Source organism: Rhinopithecus bieti, unplaced genomic scaffold (genome assembly GCF_001698545.2).
Source record: "Rhinopithecus bieti isolate Rb0 unplaced genomic scaffold, ASM169854v2 scaffold_5889, whole genome shotgun sequence".
Taxonomy (NCBI): Eukaryota; Metazoa; Chordata; class Mammalia; order Primates; family Cercopithecidae; genus Rhinopithecus; species Rhinopithecus bieti.
In genome coordinates this window covers 3,234,685-3,248,543 of record NW_016805277.1, presented here as the reverse complement: position 1 = coordinate 3,248,543, position 13,859 = coordinate 3,234,685, and the positions used below count along the sequence as shown (strand labels likewise).

The 13,859-nt window shown below is 54.3% G+C and overlaps 2 protein-coding genes across 2 annotated transcripts in view; both read right to left on the bottom strand.

Moving 5' to 3' along the window:
* Window positions 1-487, bottom strand: part of IRF1 (interferon regulatory factor 1) — an 8,410-nt gene extending 7,923 nt beyond the window's left edge. Inside the window, exon 1 of the mRNA XM_017872027.1 lies at window positions 219-487. The gene's annotated coding sequence lies outside the window, so the exon portion shown is untranslated. The remainder of the gene's footprint in view (window positions 1-218) is intronic.
* A 4,194-nt stretch (window positions 488-4,681) lies between these two features.
* On the bottom strand, window positions 4,682-7,570 carry LOC108529528 (proline-rich receptor-like protein kinase PERK14). Its single transcript, XM_017871923.1, has 3 exons — window positions 7,519-7,570; window positions 6,204-6,675; window positions 4,682-5,782 (listed from the first exon to the last, which is right to left on the bottom strand). The coding sequence occupies exons 1-3, from the start codon at window positions 7,568-7,570 to the stop codon at window positions 5,353-5,355; spliced, it is 954 nt and encodes a 317-aa protein (XP_017727412.1). The 3' UTR covers window positions 4,682-5,352.
* Between the last annotated feature and the right edge of the window lie 6,289 nt (window positions 7,571-13,859).

Genomic DNA, 13,859 nt, shown 5'->3' with positions numbered 1-13,859 from the left:
CCGGCAGCCTCGTCCGGGTGGGCGGTCCACGCCGCGGCCCGCCCTCCCCGCGCCGCGGCTCGCAGCTCCTCCGGCGCCCCCCAGAGCCCGCGCGGGGCCCGGGCAACGCTGCGCGCCAGCGAGTCTCCAGTCTGGGGCTTTCGATCCCCCACTTCCTGGTGCTCCGCGCGCCTTTTATTCGACGCCGCCGGTCCCCCGCGCCGCAAAAGCGGACTCACCTCTGCTGCAGGAGCGATTCGGCGGCGGCGCGCGAGGGTCCCGGCGACGCAGGGGCTGCCGTGAGGGGAAGCGGAGCGCGACTCTGGGTGGAAGAGGGAAGAAGGCAGAGGCTATCTGGGTCTCAAGGCCGCTGGGCACGGCTGGCGTGGGCTGGGCAAGGCTCCGGGTGGCCTCGGTTCGGCGGGGCTCAGGCGCACGTCCTGCCTCGACGAAGGAGTGGCGAGCTCTGCCAGGGCAGCGGCGCCACCGAGCAATCCAAACACTTAGCGGGATTCCCCAGCCCTGGCCGGCCCCGCCTCCGGACAGCCGCGCGGGCGCCCATTGGCCGACTGCGTGCCGTCATTTCGGGGAAATCAGGCTGTTGTAGAGCTAGCGGCGAAGGGGAAGTACAGGGCGGCTGCTCCGCCCCACCCTCTCCGGCCGGGCGCCACCGCCCCGGGGCCACCGCGGGCCCGCCCCGCGCGCTCCCAATCCACCCCTGCTCCGGCTCGCCCGGAGGAGGGCTGCCCTGGACAGCCCGGCACCCCCGGCCCCAGCCTCTCTTCTCACTCCGCCTTCTCCCAGCCGGCTGGCTCCTGGGGCCATCTTTTCACCCTCCTGGCGGGGTGGGGGCGGGGGTCTATCTCCTGAACGCAGGTGAGGGGATCGCCCGGGCACTTGCCGCCCTCTCCAGGGAGAACACCGGCCGAATCTCCCGACTGGCAGCCTGGCTCCTCAAGCTTGCCAGTGGGATATCAAGAAGGGAGAGTTTCAGTCCTAGCACTACCCCTGTTTTTAGGGGTGACCCCCTCCCTCCAGGTCACTCACCTGCCCTGGGGAAGTGAAGGAGGCAGAAAGCCTACCCTGCCCCGTGTGCTGGCTGGGGCTGCTGAACCAGGGGAAATCCCAACTTGGCCGCTGCTGGCACAGCCCCTAAGGGACTCAGGACCTCCGTTTTTCAACCATAAAATAACAGTAGCCCTACCTTGATGGTTTGCTGTGATGGAAAGAGATTGTAAAGCACTATGCTCCATTCGGGCAACAGACGCTGAGTAGTTTTCAAGGTCGCCATTCCAGGGTCTAATAGTGACCAGGATGACACCTCACCCCTTTTCCGTCTGCCTCTCTGGGACTCCCCCTGGCTGGCCTTAGGGAACAGAGGAGGAGAAGGGGTTCAGAAAAGCCCAGACGGCTGAGTGAGGGTGGGGGTGGAGTAGTTCTGATCCCTCCTAACACTCCTACCTCAGGCCGCCTCCAGATCCTCCCTGTGGCCCGTGTATGGGAGTTCCTCAATGGAAGTATTGCGGTCATCTCTGAGTCCCCAGGGCTTGGCGCAGAGAGGTTCTGGGCAGCATGGAGGAATTAGCTCAGGACTGATCAACGCCATGGACCTAGCGAAAGGGTTGGGGAGCCCAGGTCCCACGTTCCTTGGTAAGGGCCCCTACTTAACTCTCGCACTAGTCCCTGCCCCACTTATAGTCCTAGAGACTAGACTGGGTGTTCCTTTTCCATTCAAAACTCTGGCCCAGGAGGCTTCTTCCTTCATTTCTCTAAAGCTCCTGACTCAGAAGTAAGTTACTCTCCCAGGCGTGTCATTTCCTTCACCCCAGCTCTCCCTGCAGGGCAGCACCCCATTTTGCGGGCTATAAATAGACACACTCATGCAACATTCGACTTGCCAGTCACTCTACTACCTCCCTCCCGTAGAGGAAATGCATGGGTTAATCCCATTCTGGTGCATTGCAATCTGAGTGCTGTGACCGATGCCAAACCTGGCATCGATACCAGCAGAAATGGGCAAAACTGTCTACCAGATAGAGGTGAGTCAGGAGCTAGGAGAGGAAAGGAGGTAGAAGAAACTGAGGAAGGAACCTAACTGAGTGTTAAGCAAAGTGGAGGGCAATGACACTCTGGAATGGAAAGATGGGGTTTGGGGTACTTTAAGTGACAAATGTGAGTGGGGACTTGCTACAGGGACCAAGACCTTCTGAGCAAGAATGAGAGAAAACAAGTGACTCCTGAGTTGTGGGATCCTTTCTTGGTACAGCAAATAGATGCTTGTCTTGCCCCTGAGAACCTGACACACCCACTGGAAAATTCAGGATGAGATTAGGGAAAGGAAGTTTGCATCCTTGTGGCCTGATAAATTGACCACAGTGACCCTGTGAAGGCAACAGGAGACTATAAAAAGTGCTTTAAAACAAAAACTTAATTTTCATTCACAGATACAGGTATGAATATATCTGTATATGTGTATGTATATTTAGCCATAATGAGCATCTTTCCATGTCATGAAATGTACTTATGCAATATCATTTGCAATAGGTATATATTATTCTTCCATAAGGATAAATAAAAATTTACCCAATTAATCCCCTATTGTAGGACAGTTAGGTTATTTCCATTTTTTCATAATACAAACAACGCTATTAGCTAAATCTTTGTGCACATCAATAATTTTTTGCTTAGGAGAAATTCCCCAGTTAGGATTTACCAATGAAACTGTCATTTACATTTACATCTTTGACCTTTTTTTTTTTTAACCTTAGGGATTCTTATTTTATTTTGAAGCCTGTAAGAATCTGATGATTATGACTAGGGGTGCTATACTCCAACTCAGTGAAATAAAGCTAAGCCATGTTTAGATACCCAACATTTTTATTGTAATGGCTTTTGATGAATCACATTCTAAGATGTAGAACATTCCCTGTGATCCCCAGCAGAACACGTAGGCTCCTGTAGGCTCTTAGTAATTTGGAGCCAGCCCTTTTCTTTCCCACCTGGTCTTCTGGGTCTTCCTTCCCTGTATCTGGTTGTGATTTCATAGTCCAGGACCAAACTATTGTTGCCCCAACCTCCCCCTGGGTCTCCCTGCCTATCAGTCCTGCCCAGGTAGATGGGGAAGATGGTGCTTCTGCACTGGAATGATCTCCCTCTCAGGGCCGCCCAGGAGCCTTCTGAGCTCCCCTACATTCAGCCCCACATTCAAATCTTTGCTCAGTCTGGTCCTGGGGTCCCATTCCAACCGTCTGTCCCTGACAGCTTCCCTACCCTTGGCAGTAGGGAAGATGAAACTAAAGAGGGATGAAAAGAGAACACAGGATTTGAGTCTGAAAGCCTGAGTTCTTAATTGTGCTTTTTCCACTTGCTGTGTGATCTTAGCAAGCTGCGGTCCCTCTCTGCGGCTCAGTTCTCTTATCTGTAAAATAGAGATCATCTGTCTCCATCTCTCCTAAATATAAAATTAGACTATCAAAAAAATTATTTCCAAACTGTAAGACATAAGTCAAATGAAACGTATGAACAGGAACGCATGAACCTTTCCCTGTGTTCTGAACACACTGTGTTTGTCCCCTCATCCCTATCTCCTCAGGATACTTGGCAACACTCGCCCTCTCTCAATTTCTCTCTCCCTTGCCCACCCCACCACTTCAATCTCTGTGTCTTCTTTTAAGGCCCAGAGCATATGCCTGATCTCTTCAAAATGCCCGCAAAGCAATCAACCAGAAGTCCTTTCTTTTCCCTCCTTGGACCCCTTTGGTTCTTAACTTTCATGTGTTGCCTTTTCACCACTAGTCACTTTCTACGTGGTGGGAACAAACTCTACATTTTTTCTGTGAGAAAAATAACTCTACATGTTTTCTATGGGAAATCTTAGCAGGTTCCTCATGCCCAGCAGCTGAAGCAAGCTAGGGATTAGCTGAGGGTAGCCAGCACCCTGTACTGCGCGAGGTCTTCCTTACAGATGCCTCTCATCCATACCCTCACTCGATGAGGGTGAATTCATTGTGTGGCCTGTCTGTATTGGAGCCTGGATTTTTCTATGCTGGCAAGAGGAGGCTAACTGGCTGGCACGGCCTCCTTTGAAGTGACTTCTGCAATCAGGATGCTGAAGGCAAGATCATCTCACACACACATTCACACACCCTGTGGGAGCCTCTACCCTGACAGACAATTCTTGTCCCCAGTTCCTCCCTCAGGCTCTCAAAACACTGTTCACCCCCTAACTGGGCTGCAGTTAGTCCTGAAGCCCAGAAACATGGCTCCCAATGTGTCACCGTGCACACACACATCCATACACAGGGCCACACGGACCACACTAAAGTGATGCTGCCATCCTTGCTCTCCCCGCAGAGTGGCTACCATGAGAGTTTGTGAGCGCTGAGGAACAGGTGCCAGTGAGGTTTGAATGAGGTGTTTTATTGTTTTGTTTTGTTTGAGGCGGAGTCTTGCTCTGTCACCCAGTCTGGAGTACAGTGACATGATCTCTGCTCACTGCAACCTTTGCCTCCCGGGGTTCAGCAATTCTCCTGCCTCAGCCTCCCGAATAGCTAACCCGCCACCTCGCCTAGCTAATTTTTGTATTTTTGGCAGAGATGGGGTTTCACCACCACGTTGCCCAGGCTGGTCTCCAACTGCTGACCTCAGGTGATGCACCGCCTCAGCCTCCCAAAGTGCTGGGATTACAGGCAAGTGCTGGGATTACAGGTGTGAGCCACCGCTCCTGACCTGAACTAGGTTTTTGACTGGGAGACCTGCTACCTGTGGAGCCTGCTACCCAGAGAGGGGGCCACAGTCCCCAAAGCAGACAAGCACCCCCCAGCATGCCTTCCAGCCTTGCAGGTGCAGAAGTAGTAGGGCTCTCTGAAATGCTCAAAGCCTTCATCTCTATTTTCACAGAAACCTGGGAGGCAGGCAGTCCTAAACTGTGAATTGCAGAACACAAGCCAGAAATAAAAGCATCCAAAAGCTTGAAGGCAGAATCCAAGGGTCATCACCCTGCTTGCAAGGAGCCTAATTGGGGAGAAAGAAAGTCCCTTAATTCATTCAACATATATGAATCGCACGCAGGCCTGCTTTTCAGTGAACCCCAGGTTTGGTCCTGGAGATACACTGGGGCACCAGACCAGCCCCTCCCCTCTCAAAGGTTTGGCAAAAAATGCTGTATGACACAGCAGAATAAACATTGTATTGTTATAAAATTCCTAAATGCAGAATGGGGGGCTGAAGCTGGCTGGAAAATCACTAGGGGGTCATGATGGAATACTGAGCCAAGGAATTGCTCCAGTGCTCAGGGCTGTTCCGGAACCCCCTGAGAGCGGGGCGGGGTGACAGTGTGGGCTGCCGCTGATGGCCGCTGCGGAGCTTCATTTCTTATAAACACCGCCGTTGGGAGGAAAGAGAACTCAGCTCCCCGTCAGTCCCGTGGGGCCCGGAGGCCGGGGGAGGCTCCCGGGCCAGGCCCAGCGGCCGCGACCTGGAGCGGGTATTGATGGGATCAGCACTCTCCTCCCCCGCGCCAATGGGTGCTGCAGAACGGCCCACGCCCACTGCCGTTCGCCCGGGGCTCCCCTGGCAGGCTTCTTGGTCTTTGTGGGGGCTGCAGCACCTCCACTTCACCGTGATGTGGAGTCCTTCGCCCCCAGGTGACCCACGCTCCACAGCCCTGGCCAGAACTTGGTGGGGGGCGGGGGGTGTTTGACGGGGAGGGGGCACAGTCCTTTCGGGCCAACTTCCACATTCCTGCTCCGCCCAGGCGGGGGGTGAGTCGGGGTGAGCAGCCGGGTCCAAGCTGGCCGGCTTCCTGGAAAGGGAGGGCCAGCGGGAGAACTGCAAATCCTCCCAGCACTGGTGGCTGCCCGCCTCCTCCCTACCCATTCCTCCCCACCCCGCTTCCAACCCTACTCCCCAGCAAGCTGGCAGCCCCGCCCCTGCCAGGCGGCTCACCTGCCCGCGACCAGGGCACTTCCTCCTCCTTCCCCGCCCAGCCTCCCGCTACAAGCCATGGGTTTGCAGCCGGGTCAGCAGCTACAGGCTGTGTGACCTCAGGCAAGTTGCTAAACTTCTCTGTGCCCATTATCTCCCCCTGCGAGATGGAGCTAGCAACAATCGGGGTGCAGAGCTTTCCGCGAACGCCTCTGCACTTCCCTCTTCCCTGCTCCACCACCTTCCCCTTCCGCTCGGTTTGGCAGGGGCACAGGGGATGCACAGAAAAGGCGCCCTACTGTAAATTGCCGCAGGGGAAGGCCGCGTTGCGTCCCTCGCCGGGGCACTGCCATTCGGTGCAGCCTGAGACTTGGGTTAGACCCGCGGCTCTCCCGTTGGAGGCGCGGGTGGTGCTGAGCTGCTGGACTGACGCTGCCCGCCGGGGTTCGGCGCGCAGGCACTCAGATGGCTCCCACCTCCGCCTGGGCCTCGCAGCTGGCGGTGGGGCAGGGCGCAGGGGCCGGGTAGGGGAAGGCTTGGGTCCGGCCACCCAGTGGGGGTCAGCCCCAGCGCCGGTTTCCGCGGGGCCGCGCCGGAGGGGCGGAATCTGGGTTTCGGTTTCTTGCAAACGCGGCGGCAACAGGGAAATCGAGGAGTTTCCGGGAACCGAACTGCGCCGGGAGCGCTGAGGTCTGCGCAGCGGCGGGGGCAGGGGGACGGGCGGGCGTCCAGTGTTACCGGTCAGTGGCCAGCTGGAAGTTCCAGCGGGAGCTGGGGAAAACCGGCCCCGGAAAAGCCCCCCCAAATGCACCTGCCCCCAGCCCTCTCCGGATGGTGTTCACGCTGAGGTTGGGGGTATGAAGGATGGACTTGCCTGCAGGGGTGGCCTTTAGGGAATGAGGGAGGAAGTTCTACAAGCCGAGGGCTTTGAGGGTGTGCACGTGGGGAAAGAGGGGACTGTGAGCAGCCAGGTGGGAGCTGAGGAATTGGGATATCCCTTCAAATGGCTGAGGTCCCCAGCTGTCCCCTCACTGTCACATACCATCTTATTGTCCTTATATGATGAGGTCTCCCTACTGAGATCATCTCCGTAGTGTCCTCTTTTGCTTATTTGTTGGAGGATTTCCCTGGAGCCCTTGAGAGTGAGCCCTGACTGTCTGGTCTAGCCTCCTGGATCTAGAACCTGCTAACCTCCATCACGGGCTTGTGATTGTTTACTGAGGGAAGGAGTAGGATGAGTTCGAGGCATCTGTGGGGTCCATATGCCTTCTGACCTGCTTCCCCACAGGACCCCTAACCCACTCAGGTCCTGCCATGTCCCCAGTTGAAGGAAGCCCCACTCTGCAGGAGAGACCTTGGCTTTGTGGGAGGGACTTCCCTTGTAATTCCCTGAGAGCTGCTTTCCAGCTGGGGTGGCTGGACAGAAGGCGGACTGCAGTCATCACAGAGGAATGCTGGCCGTGGGGTCGGCCACTTCCTTTCCTCCCCAGGGCTTGGAGCTCAGGCCAGGGATTATGGTGGGTTGGCCCTGGATCTGAGACAAGAAGGCTGGGAGTTTGGGCTGCAGAGGGAGAGTCCAGTACCCTCCCTGATCTCTGAAGCCCACAGCAGTACCTGGGGTCAAGGTGGACAGTGTCACCGGCAAGCCCGTGTTTCCTAAATGCATGCCTTTGAGACCACAAGTCTATGGTAAGGATCTCTTTCCTTACGGCCCTGAGACCATGGCTCTTGGAAAGACATAAATCAGACTAAGTGGAGCTCCCTCAGTCCAGAAGAGCTGGGGCTGGGGCAGGTAACAGTGGTGGCTATTCTGGAAGCAGCCAGCTAGCCAGTGGAAGGAAAGGCAGAAAGACCTCCCTAGCATCCCTGTATGGGCCGACATTGACTTTCATCAGCCCAGGCTTAGGATCAGGGTGGCTGGCCTGGGAGAGGGCCAGGGAAAGTCCAAATACTGCAAGAGTGGAGCTTGTGCCATGAGCACCTGGCATCCCTGGTGACTCAGCCTGGGAATCCCAACTCCAGGGGCAGCCCTGGAAATGAGGCTCAGGACAGTGAAGGAGTGCCATTGAGGGGCCCAGCAACTATGGCAGCTTTTAGTGAGGCCCCAGATCAAATAGGTTCTTGTCCCTTCTTTCTCCTGTGACACAGGGTTAGAATCAGTGAGGCTGGTCCTCTGCCCAGTCCAAATAGTATTTTTGATCCATAGAACCCAACCCTCATCCTAGCCCATAAATTTGACCTGGGAGAGGACCTGGTCCTCAGGATGTCTGTGTTAGGCTCCATTTGATGTCACATCTTAGAAACGGTAGATGTAGCTCAAGCTAATAAATACCCACAGGAATGTGTCTTTGTGGTCTGGACTCAGCAAATACTGAGTTATTGGAATATTTATGGAAGGAAAGCAGGGCAGAGGCAGGAGAACAGGTGTCCCTGTGGGTGCTCGACCCTGTTCACTGCTGTAGCCTCAGGAGCCAGCCTCCCTTGAGCAGAGCAGGTGCCCCATGAACCAGTGTGACATGGATGGATGGATGGATGGATGGATGGATGGATGGATGGATAGACAGATGGACAGATAGGAATATGAATGGTGGATTCAGATGGTCTCAGCAGCATGCACATTTTCCCCAAGATGGTCTTTGCAACAAGACAATTTCCACAGAAACTGGTGGGTGCCCCAGAAGGAGGGAAGGAAGGATGTGGCTTCTCCAAGCAGCACTGTGGTTGTTTCTGCCAGGTTCTGTCTCTCCACGGGAACCTCTGCTCCCTTTCCTATAGCCCTGTTCACATATGTGGCCCCTCAAAGTCCGGCAGAGCCCAGGGGCCTAGTGGCAAGGGCCACCCAGACACAGAACAGGGGAAAGGGGCTGTTAACATTAGCCGGCTGTTCCCTTCCTGTCCTGGAAAGTAAGTCCACAAAGAAATTTAGATAGGACCTCAGCTAGGTGTGAGAGATTCCAGTTTCTTTCTCTGCATGAATAAGCCCTCAGGAAAGCATCTGTTGATCAACTGACTGACTGACTGGCAAGAGGAGCAAAGGGTCAGCAGAGACCCACCTGCCTGGATGGTGTGGGAGAAAGCATGCCAGCCCTCCATCTTGACAGGTGACAAACCACAGTGAATGTGTCACCACATCAGATAGCCAGCGTGAAGTGCTGCACTGGGGGTGTTTAAATGTCTGGGTGCATAATCGGGAGCAAAATGGACAAGGGTATGCTGGGGGCTGTAAGCCAGGAGGCCTCTGGTGACTAGTCACCTCCAGGAAGCAAAAGCCATTCTTTCTTCCTTGAGAACCCTCATGAATATTGGAAAGCGCTTCCCACAGCCCCATGGGCTGGGGCATGAGTGTGTTATGCTTTGCTTTGAGTGGAGGAGGTGACTCCAGAAGGCTAAAGATTTAGGGACAGCTAATGGTCCTGGAATGTTTCTCAGCCTTGGGCCTATGCTGGCCCTGTGAGGGGACTTAGAAGTAAGCACCATGGTCTCCACTACTAACCTGCATGTGAGCTCTCCAAGGGCAGAGGAAGCTCAGAGCCACCCAGGCGCCCCCACTCTGGCACCCAGCACATTGCTCTCAGGCAGTAGGCACTTAGTAAGTGTGCTCTGATTGCAGTGCCAGACCTGTGTCGTACCTTGAGTAAGAGGCAAAGAGGCAGAGATGCTGGGAGTATGGAGACTGAGCAGGTTATCTCAGTCATGTTCACAGATGGCTACTCTGAGGAGGGGACAGTTCAGCAAAGCCTCAAAGGATGAGTCAAAGGTTAATAGGCTAATAGTAGGAGAGGGCATTCCAGAATGTGAAAACAGCCCAAGGAAAGGCTTGGCAGCTCAGAAGTGCAGAACAGATCTCACTTTTGGTGTGGCCTGGAGTAGCTGCCCCAGAAGCTGAGGCTGGACCAGCCAGTAGGGGCCACGCTCTGAAGAGCCTGGATGCTGTGCTCAGGAGTGGACTCTATCCTGGTAGACAGAGGCCACCCACAGCTGGACTGATGGTGCCTCCCTTTCTGGAGCCAAGGCCCAGACCAGGGTCTGTCATCAGATGTCTGTTGAATTAAATGCTAGGGTAGGTCTTGTGAGGGCCACTGGTGGCCTGACCTATGCTCTAGAAAACTTTCTGTGGCTGCTACAGAGGATTATGCCTGTGGCACAGCAGGGCAAGACTAGGGTGAGAATTTCCTAAAGGCACAACATTTAAGGAGGTACTCGCTCTCAGGGACCAACCCTATACTTGTGTGAGTCTGGCGGTGAGTGCCTCCTTAAAGGTTTCACCCTAAGCACCTGCCCTGCCTGCTTGCTCCACCCTATCTGCTCCCTTCTGCACACTGGAGGCTGGGAGGTAGACTAGAGGCAGCTCAAGTGATCCAGGCATATTAGGTCTGTGGCCATAGGGGGTAGAGAGAGATAGGCCTAGCTGAGAGCAGAATCAGATGACAGGATTTGCCAGGACATGAGACTGGCTGGAGGAGGACCCTTCCCAGGCCCTCCCCGAGTGCTCCATTCTGGGTGAAGTGTAGGAGACCCCTCACTCTGCCTAGGAGTCTATATGTCCACAGCCAGGGCCAAAACAAGACCTTGGGCCTTGGCTTCTGTCCTAGGTTATGAGTCTAGGGAAGCAAGGACACTGAGCTAAAGAGAGTAGGGCAGCAGGTGAAAAAGCCACAGGCTGCCCCAGGAAGGCCCAGGCCACTGGAGACCACAGCTAGAACCCAAAACCATGTCCCGAGACTACTCGGCCTTGCCCTTTGGACACTTGCCCTTTGGATGCTTGGGCACAGCAGGGAGGAGGCGATAAGGGTGCCTCCACTGCTGGATGGGGCGTGTCTGTCAGTCCATCATCCCCCTACTCTCTGCCCAGCAAGACCAGGGTCCACCCCTAGGTGCTCCCCAGGGAATTAGCAGCTTGGTTCCCCAGGCCAAAACCCTACAAGCTCTGACCCTATAGCAACAGCACCCCCTGCTGGCTAATATGGAAAACCAGCCCCTTTCCCTCCTCTTGCGGGCGGAAGTTTAGGGGTCTTGGAGAAAGAGAAGGGTGCAGGCACAATGCTGCGGGAAAGGGTGGGGGCAGGAGTTCAGGATGGACTTTGGCTCCGGCAGATAAGTAGGTGCCACCTGGTAAACAGAGCACCTATTTCCTGATCAGTAGCCTTTGAACAGATGCCAGAGAGGCCAGGACCCAAGCAAAGGAAGAAATGGGGGTTTCTAAGGTAACTGCTGAGCGAGGCTGGCTCTCGTGGGAGTCCCTTCCTTCTCCTACAGCATCATGACCAGGAAGGCCTGCATCCTCTGCTGAGCACTGTTCTCCTCAGGTGGACTCAGGAACTCTCTCAGATTCCCCCTGAGCAAGCCCCCTGGCCACACAGAGGATTTGGCCTAGGACTGAGGGCTGAGAGCTAAGCCTGAGACAGGGTAGTGCCCCAGGCACCTTAAAAGGAGGAGTTGTCCCTAGAATTCCTCCCGCAACTATCCAAGGCTAGGAATGGAGGCAGGGACACATCAGCAGTACAAAATCCCAGAGCGTCCCTGAGCAGCTGCCTGGCTCTTCAGATGCAAACCTGGTTAGACACACTCTTCTCCTGAGCTCCAGGCCCATGGCTCAGGCACAAGGAGCACCTGGGAGTGCTGGATGAGATGCCCAGTGGACAGAGGAGCGAGAGGACCCGGTGTATGCCACTTTGACCCTTCAGCTGTCAACCGGGAAGTCCAGGCAGACACAGCCACAAGCAGGGCCATGCCCTGAGCAGCCACTTCCCAGAAAAGTTTCTGCCGCAAAACAGAGAGGGTGGCCTTCCCTGCCAAGCCCTGCCCTGCATGACCCTGGCACCTGGAGTCCTCACCTCAGATAAGAAGCCAGTGCTTCTAGGAGTTCACTTACATCATGGCTCTTGATCACAGTGAAGACGGGGGCCTCACCCTACCCCAGGGAAACTTCTCTCCCGGGCCAATGGTGTGGATGGCTGCTGTTCTCCTTAGGACTCAGAGTCGACCTGGTGCTCAGGAGAGCTGCTCCTTCCCATGCCCTGGATGTGAGCTCAGCAGCCATCTTGATCCACCAGGACAATGTGAGCTCCACACACCATCCTCAGACCCTCACCTACTGGGCTCTCAGGGAGAGATGGGGCCTCCTGGAGAGTCCACAAAAAGAAAAAACTGGTTTGGCTGCCGAAACTGCCCATGCACCCCAGCTGCCATGCTCAGCTAGCAGCCCTGGTGCCACACAGCCTGAGAGCAGGTGGGAGCCATAGATGCAACAAGCTGTCATCAGGAATGGGAGGGCTGGGCTGCCATGCTGAGGCTGGTGGGGCAGGAAAATCAACTTTACAGCCACCAGGAAATACAGGAGCAGAGTAAACAACAGTTGAAGTCAAAAGGGTCCAATTTCCTTGGACAAGCAGGCCTCAGGAAGGCCTCTGAGCTGCACTGTCAACTGTATTGTGTCCTTGTGTGTGTTCTGTGTGGACCTAACAGCTCCAGCAGCCAAGGGAAGCCTAACCCTCCCTTGGGTGGCAGCCAACACTAGGACCAGAGATGTGGCAGTTGTGTCATAAAGCTCCCAAGACACTTCTGGAGGAGTCAATCTTCTCTTTCAGTCTTCTCTGCTCGTTTTTTCTTGTCGTTTTCCTGCATATATGTCTTTTCCCGCTCTCTTCTAGCCCAGAAATGTTTATTGACCAGTGGTACCCCATTGGGAGTGGATTACTTGACACATTCACATTTACTCTGTGCCCAGGTGCCAGGCACAGAAGTAGGTGCTATGGGCACAGGCATTCAACAAGAATTTATTGAGCCCATACTATGTGCCAGACATGGCTCTAGACCCTAGGGATATGGAAATGAATAAGGCAACACGCCTGCTCTTATGAAACTCATACACTGGTGGAGGCAGACAGCACACAAATAAACAAGGAAAGTGTCACATAGTGATAACAATTCTGTGAAATAAAATAGCATGATGTCTTACACAGTACAGAGGTGATCACATTAGATTTGGCACTCTAGGACTGTCTATCTGAGGAGGTGACATTTTAGCTCTCTAAGTGACAGAAGGGGTGACAATGTGCAGAACAAGGGTAAGAGCATTCCACGCAGAAGGAATAACTAGCGCCAAGGCTTTGGGAAAAGAATATGCTCAGTCTGTTTGCAGGAAAAGATTGGTGTGGCTGCAGCATGGTGGCAAGGAGGTGAATGATAGAAGATGAATGATAGAAGATGCAGCTCATAAGGTAGGAAGGGGTCAGATAAGGTGGGCATTTGGGGACTCTGGTCAGGGGCTTGGGCCTTATGCATGGGGTGAAATGGGCCAGTGTGCATTTTACTTATTTTTAAACTTTTAAATTTTCTGTTTTTCATTTTTTGAGATGGAAAAATGTTGCCCAGGCTGGTCTCGAACTCCTGAGCTCAAGCATTTCTCCTGCCTCAGCCTCCTGAGTAGTTGGGATTACAGGTGGTCATCACTGTGCCTGGCTCAGTGTACATTTTAGAAAGCTCACTGGCTGCTGTTTGCAGACTGGGCAGCAGTGGGGCAAGTGTGGAAATAAGGAGACCACTGGGGAGATCGGAGTAGGAGGGATGAACTAGAGTGGTGGTGGTGGCGATGATGAGAATGGGGAATGAACCCAGGCAGAGTATGGAGGGGAGGACAAACAGAGATGAATAAAATGTGGTGGCTCCAAATGGGAGAAAATATTTGCAAAACATATATCTAGTAAAGGGTATGTATGTAGCATATGTAAAGAATGCTTACAACTCTATAAGACAATGCAACCTTTTTTTTTTTTTGAGACAGAGTCTCACTCTGTAGCCCAAGCTGGAGTGCAGTGGCACGATCTCAGCTCACTGCAACCTTCGCCTCAGGGGCTCAAGCAGTTCTCGTGCCTCAGCCTCCTGAGTAGCCGGGACTATAGGCGTGTCACCACGCCCAGCTAATTTTTTGTATTTTAAGCAGAGATGGGTTTTCA

Bases quoted from the DNA above. Each gene is read 5' to 3' on its own strand.
- LOC108529528 (XM_017871923.1), bottom strand. From the start codon at position 7,570: ATGCATTTAGGAAACACGGGCTTGCCGGTGACACTGTCCACCTTGACC. The intron at 6,676-7,518 runs GTACTGCTGTGG...GGTTTTCCCCAG, and splicing joins ACTGTCCACCTTGACCCCAG to CTCCCGCTGGAACTTCCAGC. The intron at 5,783-6,203 runs GTAGGGCGCCTT...CTCCCTTTCCAG, and splicing joins TTCCCCTGCGGCAATTTACA to GAAGCCGGCCAGCTTGGACC.